The 19,847-nt window shown below is 40.1% G+C and overlaps 1 protein-coding gene across 3 annotated transcripts in view; it reads left to right on the top strand.

Annotated features, from left to right (window-relative positions):
• Positions 1 to 19,847, top strand: part of KLHL1 (kelch like family member 1) — a 187,620-nt gene that overhangs the window by 21,943 nt on the left and 145,830 nt on the right. For 2 of the 3 annotated variants that reach the window (XM_063125994.1, XM_063125993.1), the window contains exon 2: positions 9,868 to 10,050. The exons of the other annotated variant lie outside the window; for it this stretch is intronic. In XM_063125994.1, coding sequence (XP_062982064.1) covers positions 9,868 to 10,050 — 183 coding nt within the window. The remainder of the gene's footprint in view (positions 1 to 9,867; positions 10,051 to 19,847) is intronic. 3 annotated transcript variants of the gene reach the window in all.

The raw sequence follows: 19,847 nt of genomic DNA, 5'->3' as shown, positions 1-19,847 counted from the left end.
CCCATTTTGACTTCCTCCTGAAGTCAAAATGGTCCATACTTTCCTTTCAAGTCTACTTAGAAGAAAAAAAATTGAAGAAATCTCAGGGTGGTAGTGAATGTTTGTTTGCATAATGTCCTTATATCCTTTTCTGTTTGTTATTCCCTTTAGTTAAAACAAAGAGAAATCAATAAAGAAAACTTCATGAACATAATAGAGTGGATTAAAAGACTAGCTAGAGGATTATATAATCAGATCTAATTACCTGCTCATAAGAAATGTGTGCTATTAAAAAAAAAGAGAGGAATTGCTTTACCTTATATTTACTTGGCTGATGCATATATTGTGTTGTTTGAAAAGTCCTGCACACTCCTTCTCCTGTCTTTTTCTATAGAAAATCCAATTTTTGAGATAGGAAAATACTGGGAGGGGAAGTAAACAGAAGAAGCTACTTTGTGCAAGGAAACTTCCAGTACATTATTTCTTGTACATTATTTCAGTGTGGGAATGGGCCACAGGTTTTTCTGCACTATTATCTTCATTTCCCCCCCCCCCCCATATTGCCTGTACTGTGTGCATTCAGTTAAGAAATGGAGTTCAGTAACAGAATTAGAAAACTTCCCCTGCTTGAAAGAAAACTTCCACCTGCCAAATGCCCTGGGACTATGGAGCTATCAGCAAGGAGACAAAGGGCCATTGGGAGTTTATAACCCCTGCCAAGTAATGGGGAATCCACAAGGCTGAAACTTGTAGCCGTTCTCTGATTTTGCCTCATTCCCTTCCAAGAAGGAATCCCCCCCCTATTTTTTTCTAAATGGAAAATGTGTGTGCTAGTGCACTTTTTTTTAAAGTGCACACCTAGATGCGTACTTTCCGCCCTTGACTAAAGCAAGAAAACATGCATTTTAATGTGCATTTTAATCTATGTATTTTCCCCCCTAGTGAATACATGGTTCAAATGCAATTGCAAGCTTCAGATTATACAAGTTTTATCGAAGAAATGCGGTCCCATTCATATTTGCATTTGGGGTTGCAAACAGAGCATGTTCTGGTGCTTTTAAGAAACTGAAATGAAATTCTCATACATCAACTTTATGGCAAGGGAAGACCATTCTGCCCCCATCTATTGGCCAGAGAATGAGCTGCTGCTCCAGCACTTCTCTCTCTCTCTCTTCTCTTCCCTACCCATTTATTTTTTTAGATATAGATTGGACCCTTTCTACACCTAACAATTATCCCAGAAAAATGGAGGGATCATCTCCTCTTGCTCCTGGGATCGCCTGTCTGTCTTTTGGACATACAGGGATGATCCTGGGATGATCCCCGGAAAAAAGGCAGGTGTAGAAACGACCTAAGAGCCTGCAATCAAGGACTGTCTTTTCTTTCAATATATGTGCAGTGCTTAGAACGTGTTAGTGAATAATAATAATAATAATAATAATAATAATAATAATAATAATAATAATACATTTACTGGTTTTTGACTCAGGATCTCTCTATTGCCCTGTTTAACAGCCATTGAAATGAATGGAGAAGACCATATAATATGTGCATTGAATGGAATCTGGATCATGCTAGGCATTGATAGTCTGTGTTGGTATATTTGCCTATCCGCATGCCCTGGCGCATGGGCGTGCGGGGGCCGTTGCGGGTGGGGGCAAGCCATTGGCTCGCCCCAGTGGAGCCACTTGAAGGGGGGGCAGCGCAACGATATAAAGCGCTTTGCTCCTCCCAGTGCTCTCTTCGGCGTGAGTCTCCCTCCCTTGTAGGTAGTGTGGGTTTGCTGGTTGCCTCTTTGGGGGCCAAGTAGGAATTTTTTTCTCATATCCTAAGTTGGCATGAGTTTTTTCGCCTACTTCACACTGTGAGACAAAGGGGGAGTAATAATTAGGTTAATCTGGCGTTACTGTTCACAATTTTGATTTGGCGGTTATTTGTGGGCATTGTGGGCGAGCATAGGAATGGTGAGCATTCTTTGGCACCGTTAGTGATGAGGGGTAATGCCGGAGGCTCACAGCTGGGAGCCTTGTGGCAACAGCTGGTGAGATAGGGCTTACCTCTGAGGCCAACCTTTCTCACTCACCCGGAGTTTTGTAACATGGGGGGAGCGACACTGGAAGGCCTACCAACCCCATTATGGGGAAGCCAGAGGGGTGGTGGAATACAGGCCACACCTCTCTGGTTACGAATGACTCGCCCGATCCCTTGGCCAGATGGATGGCCAAGAGGCCTCCACCTCTTGCAGAATTCTAAATAAACGAGGCCCTTATTTAAATCCATTTTCTGTGTGTCGTCTCTTTATTTACGGACTCCACTCACTCAATTGCCAGCACAGATGGTCAATACCTACCACAACTGTGGCAGTTTGAATATCTGTGATGCTGCTGTAGCTTAAATTGAGGATGATGATAATACTACCAATAATGCATTTTTCTTATGTGTTCTAAGCATTTTGCACATAGTTCCTCAGTAATCATTACTGCAACACTATAATATGGCTGGGTATTATTGTCCTGATTTTGTATCACATCTTAAGCAAACTATTTTTTGGAACAATGGTTAAGTAGATCATCATACTTGCAAGTCATTTTGTCTTTTCAGTGTGCATAATCAAAGTTGGGTTAAATATTTCTACTATTTACGTATTGCATTTATATCCTGCTTTTCTTCCTCTAAGGAACCCAAAGTGACATACATAATCCTCCTCTCCATTTTGTGTGGCAGGATTTGTATTCTGAAAGATGGAATTTCATTTGGGTGTTTTGACAAAGTAATACTGTCGAGAAAGCTGAATGCATTTGGTAATAGAAATTTGAACTATTTAGAATGCACAGTTCCCATCAGCATACACAGAGTACTTCCAGTAAATGTCTTGTTAAAAATACATTAAAATGCAAACAAAATGAACTCCCAAGTAATTACAGTGTGTAAGGCTCTTGTGAATGTAGCTAAAGTCTTACTTGGAGAGGAAAAGGTCAATCCATTTGTCCTTGATCTCCAAAGATATACTCCAGGAAAACAGGTATGACATGGTTGCTTTGATTATCATGACTCATTTAGTGCCACAATGTGGATAAAGCTGCAAAGTATACCACCGTTCACAGCTACATCCACAAAATGGAGCTTGCATTTAGGATGATATATTGATTCTATCAGAGTCAGCAGGAATTTTGTCATTGACAGCAAAGGCTGGGTGCTTCACATGGAGTCCTAATTCATGCTGTCATTGACCCTCACAGGGGTCTCAGCCTGGAGGGTATCCAGTTTGCTGCTGTCACTTCCAGAAGCATTCTTTATAGCCAGAGAAGACAGCCTGGAAACCAGAGTATTGCACAATGTTTTATTAAGTATTAAAAGTGCTGTTGGCTTCAACTACTTAGCTGTTCACCAGGCAACATTACAAGAAATAGTTCAAGGAGCCTCTTTTCAGTTTCAAGTACAGTGAACATATCAATTTCCCCTACTAATTTTTTTTAAATAAGAATAAATTAACTAAGAAAAGCATCTAACAACCAGCATAATTTCAGAATATAAATTACTAGTCCTACTACTGCCTTACTGGAAATCTTCACTATTTTTTCAAATAAGGGGTACTTGGGCTCCTGGTACTGCCACTTGGAGTCTTTTTGCAGGCCACGGGTGGATGATTGGGTCTTCTCCCGCCACCTTGTGAGAATAGTGCACTGTCTCTTTAAGATTGGTTATGCATTTAGTAATGTTAACAAGGAACTGGTTTGGACTAGTTAGAACACAAGGCGTGGCCAGCTACAGAGAAGGGCAGAGCTCCATGCAGAACAGTCTCTGAATGCTTTGCTGGTTGATCAGTAAAATGGTTTCTATAAAGTACCGGTTTCTGTAAAGTATCAGATAGAAAACAACACACTCCCCACCCCTAGTCAAACAGCACTGGACTCAGCTGGAAGCCTTTTTGGAGCTCTCTGCTACATACCCTCCATATCATCCAAGAAAGTCCTTATTTTTTTTATTTTTAAAAAAATTCTTTTTATTAACTTTTACAACAGTTAACAAAAATTAAGAAACATAATACATAAACATAAAATAGCATTTGTATCATATATTCAAACGTAGTCTATTAAACATATTCATGCTGAACATAAAAGTGCACCCCCCACCTCGGGATCTCATTCCTGTTTCCAGAAACTCATAGTTTCTTCTGTTGGTGGTTTCCCGCTTCCCTTAGAAAACACAAATACTAAGAACTTTTTCCAAATTCCCTCAAAATCGTTCTTTTTTACTATACCTCTTTTCATTTTAATATTACATGTCAATTTATCATTAATAGCAATATCCCACACTTCTTTATACCATTCTTCAATACAATAATCTCCTTGTGTCTTCCAGTTCCTAGCTACAATTAACCTTGCAGCCATCAGCAAATTCATTATCAGTTCCTTAGTTTCTTTAGTACATTTAAGATCTTCTTGCAGTGAGAGTAATGCAATCCTTGGTGTGTCCTCTATTTTCATTCCAACAATCTGCTCAATCTCGGTGAACACCATCTTCCACAACTTTTGCACATATTTAGAATCCCGCCACATATGTAAATACGTTACTTTTACACCACAACCCCTCCAACAATCTGCTGAATGCTGATTATTAATCTTGTTTAATCTAACCAGAGTTAGATACCACCTCCATAAAATTTTATAATAATTCTCCTTTATTCTTACTGACATATTTCTCAACACTCTCTGTTTCCATAGTCCTTCCCAACTCTGCTGTCATCTTTAAATCTGTCTCCCAAACCAATTTTCCTACACTATCCGACACTCCTTTCTCAGTTAATATATTACATAATTGACTCATTAACCCTTTTGTCATTAACCCTAAAAAATTAACCCTAAAAAATTTTCAGTAATTTTTTGAAGAGTTATATAAGGAAAAAGATACCCAAAAGATGAGGATGGAAACGTATGTGGATAAATTTTTGAAGAAGGGATTAGAACAAGAGCATAAGGAAATAATGGATAAAAATATATTGCAAAGTGAAATAGAAGAGGTTATAGACCAGTTGAAAGGGAAATCACCTGGGGCTGATGGGCTAGGACCAGAGCTTTATAAAAAATTTAAACCATTAATAGTGCCAAAGTTACTGAAGTTAAGAATCCATTCCAAAGTTTGTTGACACAAATCATTAAAAACCTGCACTGGAACTCCTTGGAACTTCAACTCTCCCAACGCTCTCAGCTCCCTCATCAACTGCTCTTTTTTGTAATAATTTGAAAATTTCAACAAGACATCTCTAGGAGTTGAGCCTCCTCTGTAGCCTACAACCCTATGGACGCGCTCCACTTCTTCTTCCCTTAATTCCAGGGATTAATTCTTTAAGCCAGCTTGGGAGGGACTTTCTGAGGTCCTCCCCTTTTTTTTCAACCAAATTGCGAAAACGCAGTGTTGATCTTCTGGAGTTATCTTCCAAAGATATCAGCCTTTTCTCATGTTCATTAAATTTCACCTCCTGCTCCTCCTGGATCTTCTTAACTTGCTTAACTTGCTTTCCCATCTGATCTACTTCTGACTTAAAAGAGCTCATTTGCTTATCTCTCTTAGCCATCTCTGCCGCCAGATCATCCACACATTTGTTTGTTTTCCCGACTTCCTCTTCAGTTTTGGTGAAAATCGCATCCTTGACTCCTTTTAAAAGGGCCGTCATCTGCTCCATAGAAACTGTCTGTATATCTGGCTCCCAGCCAACTTTAGCGGCCATTTTAGGATCTTTCGTTTCTTTTTTCTGCTCTTGTTTGTTATCTTGTTGTTCCGCTAATTTATGAAGACGAGAAACTGTGTTGTTTGAAGCGTGTAATCTTTGCCACTTCGGCTTCACCGATAAATCCTTCTTGGGTGGCATAAATCACTTTATTTACGGGCTGGTCTTAACTTCACTTAACCAAAACAATGCCGTGTCCGACGGGGGATTATTGCCGTAATTTAACAGTAATTAGTTAGGTGGGGGTAATCCATCAATCTTCTGATGCTAGCTTTCTTCAGACAAGTTTCCCTTTGCAAAAAAAGTGTTTCGTCAGAAGTTCTTAAGCAAACAGTTCTTAAGAGGAATTTCTTCTCCCTTTCTTCCCCCTTTCTTTCAGCCTAATTGTCCATTACGCGTAGCGAAATGATTTATTCTTTGCCTCTCCGTCTACAGCACCACAGTTCACATCACTTCTTCGCCATTCCCAGCCCAATTGCTTCAGATGATTATTAAAACCTACCTCCCGACAGGAACAATTTGCCCTACTACTCCATTTGTAGGCTGGCTCCGCCCCCAAGAAAGTCCTTATTAATAAATCACCAGGAGGGGATCTACACGTCGTACTGAAGGCGCTTGCGTGCGCCTCCAGTGCGCCCCCAAAACGATTGTGTAGATCCTGCCCAGAAGAGACGGAGGAAGAGGTGGAGGAGGAGGCGGCTGGGGAATCCCGCCGCGTCCTTGACGCCAGCCACCTCCCTGCCGGCCTCCTGCTGCCGGCGAAAGAGCCACCCGGGTCGGAGAGCTTGGCGGAAGAAGCCACCACCCCGCCTTCTTCCACCAAGCTCTCCGACCCGGGTGGCTCTTTCGCCGGCAGCAGGAGGCCAGCGGGGAGGTAGGCGGCGGCGGCAAGGACGCGGCGGGATTCCCCAGCCGCCTCCTCCTCCACCTCTTCCTCCGTCTCTTCTGGGCAGGATCTACACAATCGTTTTGGGGGCGCACTGGAGGCGCACGCAAGCGCCTTCAGTACGACGTGTAGATTGCTAAATAAATTTTGACTTGGAGCTGAATAAACCATATGGCTGAGCTTGCTTGAAAAAGAGAAGGCAACAGGTTTTCCTGACAACTAGATGAATTCTGTTTGGAAAGTTATCCGAGGGAGATGTATTGTATGTAACTAGATTTGTGTCTGAACTTTCTGTCTTTTTATATACTTGGAAATCTGTGTGCTGGAACATTATGTTAGTTTAATAATAAGTTAAAAGATTAATAGCTATCTCTGATAGCTCAGCTGGCCCACTACTAAAGCTAGAGAGGCCCTACTTCGAAGAGAGGGACAGAGGCATGCTTGAGATGATCGGGAGCTGCCAATGGCCCTCAGACCTTGTGGTGAAAACCTGGCCTAAATGAAACATAATTTTGTCCTAGATAATATCCAACAGGATTCCAAAAATGAATCAAGTTAGTCTATTTACCATATTCTCAGTAACACCTGGTCTTTAAAAAAGATATCAACAACATACCCACAAAATATGAAGACTGAATTAGGACTTGCAGTGTCTCAGTGCTCCATCTTTTAATACCCTTTGCTTAGAAGTAAGTTCTTTGATGTGCATTGGCTAGAAATGCAGAAGGAATCCCACCATTGTGCTCACAAGGATACAGTTATGTATGCAAGTAGTTGATGAAGTTCTTCTGCTACTGATGGAATGATAGGGAGATATGGAAGAATTTATTGCTAGAATAGTCTAATTGGCAATAGAAAGTTGCTCCAAGAACCAATAGAAAGTTGCAGTACTGAGTCAACACAGGTGTAAAGATATCCATCCTGTCCCAGTGTGTGATCAAGATACAAACTGGATAATCCAGGAGAAGAAAGCAGTAGGTTCTGTATCTCTCTAGGAGGGCTGCTTCTAGGAAGACTCAAGCTGCTGCTGGTTGTTTTTTAAAAGGCTCATAATAGATAGACTGACAGCATTCCTTGTTTTTCTAATTATTATTAATCTTATTCATGTATTCACCTGTGTAGAAAGTACTTGAATGTAAGTAGGATTTTGGCTGCTAGTAACATTCTACACATTCATCTGAGCCTATGAACAGAACCAATGCATTTATAACTGATATATTGTAGACTCTCTGCATTTATAGAAGTTGTAGATGGGTAGACTCTGTTTGCATGGAGGTTGTTCCAGAGGAGCTGTTCCCCCTCCTTCTGGTGTTCATTCTACACTTATAAAAGTGTGAACAGTCCTAAACATATTGAAGTGTATTCGACGGTTTTGTTTATTTATTTGTTAAACACATTTTAAACTCACCCTTAGTCCCAAAACTAAAACAATAGCAACAGATAAACAAAATCCTTACTGAATTCAGAAGGACCATCACTATCCCTAATGGGTGTTTTTTTTTTTAAGATGGAGCTATTAATCTTTTAACTTATTATTAAACTAACATAATGTTCCAGCACACAGATTTCCAAGTATATAAAAAGACAGAAAGTTCAGACACAAATCTAGTTACATACAATACATCTCCCTCGGATAACTTTCCAAACAGAATTCATCTAGTTGTCAGGAAAACCTGTTGCCTTCTCTTTTTCAAGCAAGCTCAGCCATATGGTTTATTCAGCTCCAAGTCAAAATTTATTTAGCAATGAGTACAGCTGTTCATAAGGGAAAATAAATATACTTTTCTAAAATCACCAATGTGTTTCCCACTTGTAAATAAGGTTAATACTTCAGTGTCTAGAACCATGTATGTAAGCAAGCAAAATACATACACACAGTCAAATATGCAATTGCATTATTTTGAATAACGGTGCATTCCAATTAAGAATGGGAGACAATTGGTTCAGAATATGTTGATGTTTTGCCCCTCTAACATTGTTAGTGCCAATTAAAACTGGCTGCAAGTGCTGTAGCCACAAACAATGTTGGTAGTGAGCGTTGGGGATCCATGATCCATCCGAGAAGTCAGCTAGAACACACTGGATGCTTGGAGAAGGAAGAGGCATGGCTACCTTTCAGCATAGATTCATTTACATGCCAGTTTCAGGCAGTACAACACATGGTGCTTGGAGGTGAAGAGGGAAGAAGCATTTAGGAAGGAAAGAAGGGAGAAAGCAGGCATGGACATGGAAAAAGAGAAAGCCATTCAAAAAACCGTCGAGGAGGAGGAGAGTGGCTCAGTAGACAGAGAGGAAATGAAGAAAATGTGGGAGAATCTGGGAACTGGCAGAAGGATGAGAGTGAACTCAACATGACCAAGAAGTAAAAGACAGACAAGACAGGAAAGAAAGGAGCAGATTAACCAAAAATCAGAGTTTGGAGGAGAACTAGAGAAGGGGGGGACATGTAAAGAACTGAGAATAACACGATAGAGATTTGGTTTGCATTTTAATTTATGTAATTTTGCACTTTTAAACCAATGTCAAAACCAATGTCAGTTATTCTTTGAAATCCTCACTTCTCCAAATGTTTCAATTGAATTCTCATATTAGGGGGAAAGTGCCTATCCGTCCTTGCCTAGTCAGAGGTACCTTTTCGGCATCAGCTGTCATGTTTTAGTGGCATGTAGTGATGGGCAACAGTCCAATGGTGGCCAGTGACCTGTAATGACCAAAAAGGAAGAACTAGTGGCATCAGTTCATAATCAAACCATGCATAATAAGCCTGATTCATTCATGATCAGTTCCTGTTGTCAAAGCTAGAACAGAGGTTGTTTTTGGGGGCTCTGGTTGTTGATAGGACCTTGGCAGATGCCTGATGATATGGAACCCTGATGTTGGGCCTGGTTGGGAGAAATGAAAGAATGCCTGGGAGGCTCTAGATGGATTATTTTATGTAGCAATTTATAAATTTATGAATTATTATTATTATTATTATTATTATTTATTCTACTACTACGTGGGAACTAATGTGAACTATGTTTGATTTCTCTCTTTTAGATTTATAAAGCATAATGTAAAGATGTAGAGATATTTTGTCATACTGATTTTTGTACATAATTTACTTGTTCAAGTGACTTTCCATCTATTGTGATTCTAAGTCGTGAGAACAGGAAAAGGCACATTGAGTCCTTTTCTTATCAACTTTGAAAGCCTCAGATTAAGTCACTACTTCCAGAGGCACTTCATCATGGCTCATTTTCCTTTCATTTATTCTTCTATTTGGGGTTTACAGGTTGTCGGCAGCTAGTCTTCCCCTGACACCTCAATGTGATATGGATTCCAGTAGTTCTGAGGAGTTCTATCAAGCTGTACATCATGCTGAACAAACCTTCAGGAAGATGGAAAGCTACCTGAAGCAACAGCAACTCTGTGATGTTATCCTGATTGCTGGGAATCGCAAGATACCTGCACATAGGTAAGTGATAATGTACAGTATTTATCTTATTAAAAAAATTCCTGGGACCTGTGGACTGGGAGTAAATTAATTGTGATTGTACCTCATTCTTACAGACATTCCCTTACTTACATAACTTTTTTCTGTTTTCCAAAAAATAATTCTGTCTTGATAATAATATGTGTATATAATGACATAAAATTACAGCCGAAGTGTCTCAATGCTGACATCTCAAAGAGTATCTGCCATGTCATTTAATGCATTACCTGGACAGATCGAACAAATTGGTACCTGTATCAGTATTTAAAATTGAGCTAGGACATTGCTTAAAGAAAATTATACCATTATGTAGATTACCCAGAGTACCCAACTGGTTATGACCTGAGAATATATCTAATCCAAATTATTATTATAGAATCTATGCAGTCATTTCAAAAGCATCAAATAACACTGCTTCCATGGATATCTAATTAAGTGGCTTCAGTAGTATGTAGATTATTCAGAGTCCTGATAGAAATAGTTTTCAGAGATATTTTTAGTCTGTTGCAACAAAAACAACAGAGGTTTGAAAACTATGAAATGCATTATGGCATAAACTTTTGTGGACTAGTGCTGATAAAACAGGTTATGTTTGGTTGAGAGCTCCTGGCATAATATTAGTCTAACCTGTTTTTGTACAGGTAAACCTTTATGTTTTTGTTTTTAACTTGATTTTGAACAAAGAAGCTTTCTCTCTCCCTGCACGTCTTAAAAAAATTGTCGTGTGTTTGCTGTCTGATTACTGTAAATAGTCCTGACACTATAGTTTTGCCTTGAAGCAGAGCCTGGAATTTTACAAAATAATGTTAATGTTTCTTAATGGCCCAGTATGGCCAGTGGATGTCACTTTATGGGAGCTAATTGTTAAGAATGTAAAGTGGGGAGATATGTATGTGTATGCACGTGTGTGTTTGTGTGTGTGAAAGAACCTAAGAGGCAGTTTTGGTGAGACAGAATCCACCAATTGCAACTATTCTCAAAATGGGATGACTTCGGATGGAGTTTGTTATAAAATGGCAGCTTCAGGTCAGAGCCCATCAGAAATACTTCCTGCACTCTATGCGCTATCCACACCTCAGGTCCCCATAAAAGTATAAATCACATTTAAGTTACATTGAAATTAAAAATGTACCAGGAAAGCTACGCAGAGTCCTTGTTGCACAGGCAACAAGCAAATAATTAAATTCCTAACCATTTTACAGATTAGGAATTCTGAGGGTAATGCCATCAATCAATATAAGCCAAAGTAGGGGAAAGGGTGCTCTTTCTTTTAATGATCTGCTAACATTGTTGCATAGGAAGATTACAGGGAGGTACAAAAGATAATTACCACCATAATACTATTTCTGCTTAGGGAAGGGGAGAGATGAGCCAAGAAGGTTTTGACAGAATTGGATAATTTCCTCCTCTGTAACCATGTTCTGAGTAGAGCGCCTTTCTCTGTGTATTTGGTAACCACAACACAAAGAATGCCAGTTGTGTGTGGGCTGCCTGTGGTTATTCAGTGGAAAAGGAAAAGAACTCTGCATGAATTGTAAAAAAGAAAACAAACTTAAAGGAAACCTTAGGAAAGGTGAGGCAATGACAAAATATGGTGGGGAGGAGTTGTACAAGGAGTATAAAATTAAGGCTGAAATCCAGAAAGTAAGTGATATTGAACTCAAAAGGACTTGTACAATCTGGTTGTCTAGCTGCTGTTCTCATGGTGCTAGCTCGCTGCTTTCTGGAAAATCTTCTATTCTAAAAGCAAATACGCATGTCTATACAAACTTTGCAGCTATAGTTGAATTGAAAGTTTTAATATATTGGTATTGAAGGTAGTCAACACTTTCAGGGACATTTTAATTTTAAAAAGAAGCGTTTAGTACCTCCATGACAGATTTGTTATTTTATTTATTAGAAGGTTACTAAACCACATTTCAGGGCTTAAACAAATAGAGCATAATAATATAAGAATACAAATTTAAAATGACCTTAAAATATATCCACAAACAACGCTAAATTTATTTATTTATTTAATGGCTATGAACCACATATTTAACCTATTTGCAAATGTCAGTCCTGGGCTGTATTTTTATTGACAGAAAATAAATGGTAAATGGTACCTGTCTATACTTTTTGTGAACCGCTCAGCGAGCTTCGGCTATTGGGCAGTATAAAAATGTAATAATAAATAAATAAACATTGGATATGTTGTATAACAAACTGCTGGTGATGGTGTCTTAAAAAGGGCAGCATTACTGAACCCCTGAATTGTAAGGTTTTGCAAGACATGTTCCTCTGGGTTCCATTAGTAGCACACATTCAAAACCTAAGTTAAGTATGTCAAACCCTGCACTCATTGCAGGCAAAACAGGAGGGAATAATGAGATGAGACAGGTATATGGTATAAAACTTGGGCCACATTTATTGATAAGCTTTGAAGGGGAAAAAAGGGAAGCAAATCATCTATGCCAGCAAGTAGCTGGGCAATATATCAGGTGAAACATTCTGTGCCTGCTGAGGTGCACCTGTAAGTTTCCCACCCCTCAGGACTACCCCGTTTGGGGAAGAGAGGCCTTCCACTGTCACCCCCTCTTGGGCCGTAGAATTCTGAGTGGGTGAGGTGATTTGCCCTCAGAGGTTATCCTTATATTTCCATTGTGGCCACAAAACCCTGAGCGGGAAGTCTCAGGCATTACCTGTCACAGTTTAAACGATGCCTCACAGTGCTTACCATCTCTGTCCCCACTAAAGGTGCCTGCCCATACCTGCCATGATGACAAACTTCTGCTTAGTCGCCACCTCCCCCACTGAATTACTTCAAGCATGCCCCTTCACAGATGGACCGGAACAAATCATTGCCCAGATCCATCAAATGCCTCCCATCCTGCCTATAGAGCTCCGTCCATGTGTGTGAAATTTCGGGATATGATATAATCCCACCATCCTGTCTAGCTAGCCCAATCACTATCTCCCTGGTTACCTTTCTACAGGTCCAATCCAGGGCCCAATGATTCCTGCCATCCTTGCCATACCACCTAGGTATTAAGCAGGACCAAAGAATAACTACTCCTGGCCAGCATTGCTGGATAACTTGAAAGTTGGCCAATGCCTGTAAAATAAGGGCTTTATCTTTCCACAAACCCCACCTCCACCCCAGCTCCAACACCAAAAGCTGCAGGGAGACACAAACCAAACCTTGCTGGAATAACGTGGGCAAGAGGTGCTCCCACCACATGTTGTGTCTGCCGAACCATTGAATGTTGGCACACCAGCTGTGTCGGAGCTGTGATCCACAGCTTGACCCGGAAATCCTCTGTCCAGCCCAGGACACCATGCTGTGCCCACATATGAGCACACACACTGCGTCCCATCCATTCCAGCGATCTAAAGAAACAAGACCAACAGGTGAGAACTTGAATGCCACCTAGAACTGTGCCACTAATGAACTGGGAATGGGCAGACAAAAGACCGGAAAGCCACCTGCCCACTGCCTGGACCTTATCCGATGCAAAACCAAGAGAGGTGGCCTCAATACTGCAGGAATGCATACCAAAGAAGAAGCCTCCAAGACCTAACGCCTTCAGTGTCGACTTAGTAAATGCCAAAATTGTTATTTAGTTAAAGGGAAGCATCATGATGACAGAACAAGGGGCCAGTCCTCATCTCCTGAATACCAAGGAAAGCCTCTAAAGCCTTGGAAAGGAATCATGTCTAGACTTGGGCATAAGACACTCTCATGCCTCTACCACCCTGATCAGCCTTAGATCTGCCAAAGCTGGATTTGAATGACTTGTTGTGAAAACAGAGCGTCATAGGACTGCAAATCCCATTTCAATACATTGTCTCTCTTGCTGCAACCCCCAGTTCAGAATTCTGGAAAACCCAAAGAAGGTTGTTAATGCTGTGGCATGGAATACAGTCATCTCATAAGTTTGCACACTGATGGTCACTCTCCCTGCAGACCTAACAAAGTATCAGGTGATAGCCGGAGCTTTGAATCAGCTATTACAGAAGATGCTCAAGCCAACTCTGCAGGATAAGCCAGACCCTGAAATTTGTGGGATTGTGAGGCAAGCCCCTCGTTTCGGACCATTATTATTATTATTATTATTATTATTATTATTATTATTATTTATTTATTTATATAGCACCATCAATGTACATGGTGCTGTACAGAGTAAAACAGTAAATAGCAAGACCCTGCCGCATAGGCTTACAATCAGAAGGCAAGTGCCACCGGCTTACCTCCATAGTCCTAGCCACTAGTCCTTTCCTCTGGAAATGGACACAGTACTGTAAGAGATAAACCACTGATATGAGTCACAATAGCTGCAGTTGCATGTCTGACCTGAAATCAAAGAACTCCCAACTGGCCTTGTGGGAGGTCCTGGTACTGGGAGCTATGGAATGCATCATGGCTTGTTCTGCCTCCATCTGCCAATCTCCCAGAGTGCAGCTGGCATGACCTCCAGAAGTACCTGGAGCTAGTTCCTGGATTTTATTTTATTTTTTATGTGATAAAGTGTTGGCAATGGCATTGTCCAGGCCAGGTATTGTGCCAGAGACAGTGCAAGGTGAATTCTCTGACCCAAGCAATCACCCTCGGATTGCAGGAGGACAGTGGGTTGATGACCTGTATGGTGTCTTGATTGTCGCACAAAATGAACTACGGAGTTAAACTTCTGATCTGCCCATAAATGGGTTGCTATATATGGGGAAAATTCCAGAAAAGTGTGATCCTTATTGATCCCAGTGGATAACTAGTTGTCAGCTCACCACTCACTTGCCAAGTTTAGATGCTGTGATAAAGTGCTTGCTGGATAGAAGAAATGTGATTTCTTCTCCTCTCATACAATTTTTATTCAGAGGTTTAATGGGAATACTTGTATCCATGTGTGTCTGTACTGAATTTGATTTTATACCTATTTCAGTTCAGCAGCAACCAAATCGTTTTAGAGCAGAAAAGAATTGCTTTAATAAATATAAGCTTGCCCATGAAATAAAAACTGCATCACAGTTTTGTTTTGTAGTTAAAGATCCAGACATGCTTGTCTATTATTTCTTACTTCCAATCTATCTATAGTCAACAACTAGTTCTGTTACACACACACCTCCATACTCTGCTCATATTAAATTGTTAGGCTGTGAAATCATGAGCAAATATGAGAAACAGAGTGAAGTGAGGGGTACTTTTTAGTGTCTAGCACTGGGCAGGCAGCCTCTGGTCCACTGGCCACATGTGACATGTGGGGCCTCCCATCTGGCCTGCAGCAGCCTGTCCTTAACCCCATCCCCACCTGCAGCAATTAGCCCTAAAAAAAAAAAAGTTCCATAGATGCTGTTAGTTTCCCAGCCTTGGTCCAGCTGCTGTAGAAGCTGAAAACTAATTACCACATCAACATTTCTTAAAACACTTATACAAGTATCACTAATCTATATAGGTAAGAGAAAAGCAAGAAGATACAAGTAAAATATTTCACCCTAACATGCATGGTCCTAACACAGAAATGCAAACAGTCACTTGTTCTCAAGCAACTATTCCTGGAGTTGGGGCAGGACAACTTTAATGCATGGTAAATAACTCTTAAAGTATTTCAAGCACCTAGTGTTGCAAACTTTGATTTCAGAGATTTTGACAACCTGAAGAATGAGGCTCAGGATGTGCCTCAATCACCCTGTTCATTTACATTTTTACAAGCCGCTATTCATATATGATGCAAACTGCAAATTAATCCAGTTTACAGTTGGAAAGCAGGAATTAATAAAGTACATGCACAGTTATCCACAGATGAAACAAACAAGTGATCCTAGGTTGACACCTCCCCCCCCCTCGCTGCCCCGCCCTGACAAAGGCACTGTTCCATTAATAGCTGCATGTCAGGCAAAAAATCAAGAAGTGCAGCCTATTCCCTTTCCACTGGAATACATTATTATTGATTTCTATTGATGTGTGAAATCAGACCTTTATATTTCTGCAGAATTTCCCATATTTGTACCCTACATTCTCAGATATTTTTTCGTGCTTTTTAACATACATATATGCTCTTAAAAATAACCAAAGTGCAGTTTCACAAACCAGTGTGCATTGTAGTAGAGAGCTGCAATTGGTATGTTGGCATTTTACATGCTCAAATATGTGCACAATTTCTGATAATTTGCACCACAAGTTACATTTTCAGAGCTAATGGCAGATTATGTAGTGTCCAGCAAAGGCAGCAACAAGGAGCACTGAAACATTCATTTTTTAATGTAGTCTTTCCATTTCTCTGTAGTCAGTTGGGAGAAGCTCCTTCATTGTAGAGGTGAATCTGGATTCTACAATGAAGAGGCATCTTTGCACGTGCTGCAGAGGTACAAGGGCAAGGCTTGTGATTTCCACTGCGTGTCTCATGGTATGCCAGCTTCCTGCTAACTTTGCACAGAATTGAACTTGCTCAGGGTTTTGTGTGTCAGTACTCCTTTTGATGAGCACTAGCAAGAGTTTGAGCATCCAGGCGCCAATAAAAATATTTTCTAATTCTTTTAAATTGGATAGAATTGGACATAAAGGAGGATCTGAGATCCCTGGCCACACTTCTAGCAGAACTACACTATTCATGTTGTAAATTATACCTGGTAGATTACTACGACGACCCTAATTTCTACAGTATAACATTAGGTGATCCATATTTTCTGATGCAGATAGTAAATGCAAATGGAAGTAGGACCTCTATAACTTCATTTGCAACTCCTGTAAAAAATAAATAAAGCACTGTTTCGAAATCCTGAAGTTCTTAATGCAGACTGAATAAGAAACCAGAGGTGTGGGGAAAGTTTGGTCATTTGAGATGTTAATAAGGTAATAAAGAGTTGTAGTGATTTTCCAGTTGTTCAGGCCTCTGCCATAGGTTGCCATAGGTTCAGTTTTGGCACAAACAAAATTGCGTCTGTGGAAACAGAAGGTTTAATTTAATGCTGGCTTGGAAAAATGAAACCGGTCGTGCTTATAGCCAAATAATTTCTGAGTTGATGGATTATCTTTAGGCTGCATGTAGTACGCAACATTCCATGGAGGAAACAAGGTTCATTAGTTTATTCCTGAAGCATAGCAGGAATTGGAAAGAAGAAAATGACATGCAGGAGACAACTGACCTTTCTGCTGAATAGGTCAGCATGCCTCAGAGCCAAGAGTTACCACCACCTGCAGCCCTCTGAAGTACAGAAAGCAACAGTTCATTCAGAATTCATTGAGTTCCAAGGCCATCCTTATTTTGTTTTTGTATATTGGATGATTTAGTATGATGCAGTCTCTCAGAATTAAGATTAATTATGAGGCACCTTTCACTTGTTGTTTCACCTGTTTGAAAGCTAGAGAAAATAGCTGTGCTAATAAGTTAGCAAAGCATTTTAAAGTACATAATGCTGTTTCCTAATTGCTCATACAAAAAAAGAGATGAATTTGTAAAATACATATTTCAGAAAGACCTAGGCCTTTGCCTGCTTGTATGAGTGACACATGGAAAGATACATGATCAGGATGCCAAGACAATTTTAGACATTTACTGAATACTTGGATATTTCTGTCTCTGGATGTGCTGCATTCATCAGCCAGTTTCAAATGGAGTGTGGGTGGCATGAAAGTACTATTTATTATCATTATGAAGAGATCTTGCAGAACTACTTGATTTCAGGATTTTCCATAATCTTATTCGTGGATACATGTTATCATATAGTATATTTTTATAACACAGTAACGATAGCGACTTAGGGCCAAAATTAAAAAGAAAGAAGAGTAGACTCTCCCTGCTTCTATGGTTGCCGTTTGAAGCCAGAGGCATGGTGGGTTGGGAAATGGCAAAACCAAGAAAAAAGAGAAGAGTTCCACTCAATACAGAAAAAGAGAGAGGTCACTTAATCAGAACAAAAGAATTGAAAGATGCCAATGATACATGAAAAAAACTGTTGTGGTAAGTGACAGCTATTTAACGCACATTGTGTGGTGTGTGTATTCTGGAGTAACTGTTATCTTATGCTGTTGTGTACATCAGTTGGACTGTTTGACATTCATTATTGTATCTATATGTTCACAGTAATTGTTCAGTATGCCATAAATAGTTGTCACTTACCACAACAGTTTTTTCATGTATCATTGGCCTCTTTTGATTATTTTGTTCTGGTTAAGTGACCTCTCTCTTTCTGGTTGGAGATTTTTAGACTGCAACTCTGTGGTCCTTGGAGAATGCCTCTGGGGCCATACAGTAGATCAGCTCTCCCCCTACTAAGCTAGGAATAGAGGTCTACTCCTAGATAAGGAGATCCAACCTTGGATGCACCCTCCAGCACTCCCAGAATGCACTGAGGCCCTTGCCTCTCTGATGTTGGAGCAAAAAAGGGGGCAGATCAGGAGACATGCTGGGATCTACAGGATCCAAAGTTCTCCCTGTCCTGAGACTTCCCCACAACATGGGAAATGTTCATTAACCCTGGAGCTGGCATACATTATAATTCTGCTGATTCCAATGGGAGGGAAATGCAAAGGAAAAGAAAACAACAAATGCTTTTCCTCCCTCTCTCCTGCCCTGCTGGTATGAGCCCAGCAGGGTTTGGAAAAGGTGATTCTTCTGGTTTGGATCTTCCTGCCCTCACTGATAAGATTTATCTTTACACAACAGTACCAAGGCTATGGAATGCCCTTCCTCAGGAAGCTCCATTGTTCCCTAACTTTTAGCTTTCAGGCAACTTGTCAAGACATTCCTTTTAGGGCAGGCTCTTGGAGTGTTTTAACTGTATGCCCTGCTGATACAAAGGGTTCAATGTTCCTCTGGTTTTTAACTATCAGTTCTTTTGTATTTTATTCTAATACTATTGTAATTTTACTGTATGTTTTTAATTTGTAATATAAGTCACCTTGGACACTCCTGTAGCTGAAAGGCAAGATATAAATATTCTAAATAAACACACTCCTGAGATAGCTTACCCAAGTTTACATTTGGCCCTAGTTGAGAAAAGTGTAAGAAAATAATACACCAAGGCCAGTGAAGACTGAAATTGTAACACTTTTTTGGTCACTGTTTTATTTTATAATGAAATAATGTAGGTGACTGAATAAAACTGGATATGGAATAAGGCTTTAAAAGAACACAAATCCATGAAGAATCATACACCATAAACTTTTAAATGGTTTGTAAATGGGGTATCTGAAGGATTGCCTCCACCTTCATGAAACTGCCTGTGCTGAGATAATCTTGAAAAACTTTTTTGTGTATGTCTTTACCTCGTGAAGTGCAGAGGCTGAGCACGCATGATGAGGCCATCTCAAGCAGCAGTGCCCAGATGGTGAAATTTCTTATCTTGGGGGGTTCAGTTGGCTTGATCTCTCAGTACGTTCACGCAGAAGGGGAAAAGTGCTGCTTAAGTGTAGTTTTTTTTAATAGTTGATACTCTTCTGCTTGTGTTGCTTCTGATGTCTTTGCTGATTTATACCTTCTTTGGCAATTGTTTTGATGCAGGTGTTTTAATGTACTGTACACAGATTATTTTTAAAGGATTTTTATGTGATTGTAAACTGCTCTGGGGGCCCTGGAGGTCAAAGAAGCAGGGGTATAAATTACTGCACAGTAGAAACTAAAATAATGGTTACAAGACAAGTAATAGAACTATAGAATATCTCTTGTGCCCCTGCCACACTTGGCAGTTTACACATATATGTCTGAATGTAGGAATGTTCCAGCATTTAAAAAAACAAAAACAAGGAACTCAGCTATTTAGAAGGCAGGTATTGTGCCTGTTTGCTATGTTCTTTCCTCTATTGTTAA

Source organism: Elgaria multicarinata, chromosome 5 (assembly GCF_023053635.1).
Source record: "Elgaria multicarinata webbii isolate HBS135686 ecotype San Diego chromosome 5, rElgMul1.1.pri, whole genome shotgun sequence".
Classification (NCBI taxonomy): domain Eukaryota; kingdom Metazoa; phylum Chordata; class Lepidosauria; order Squamata; family Anguidae; genus Elgaria; species Elgaria multicarinata.
Note: the sequence above shows the minus strand (reverse complement) of the source record. Positions and strands in the feature narration are given on the sequence as shown.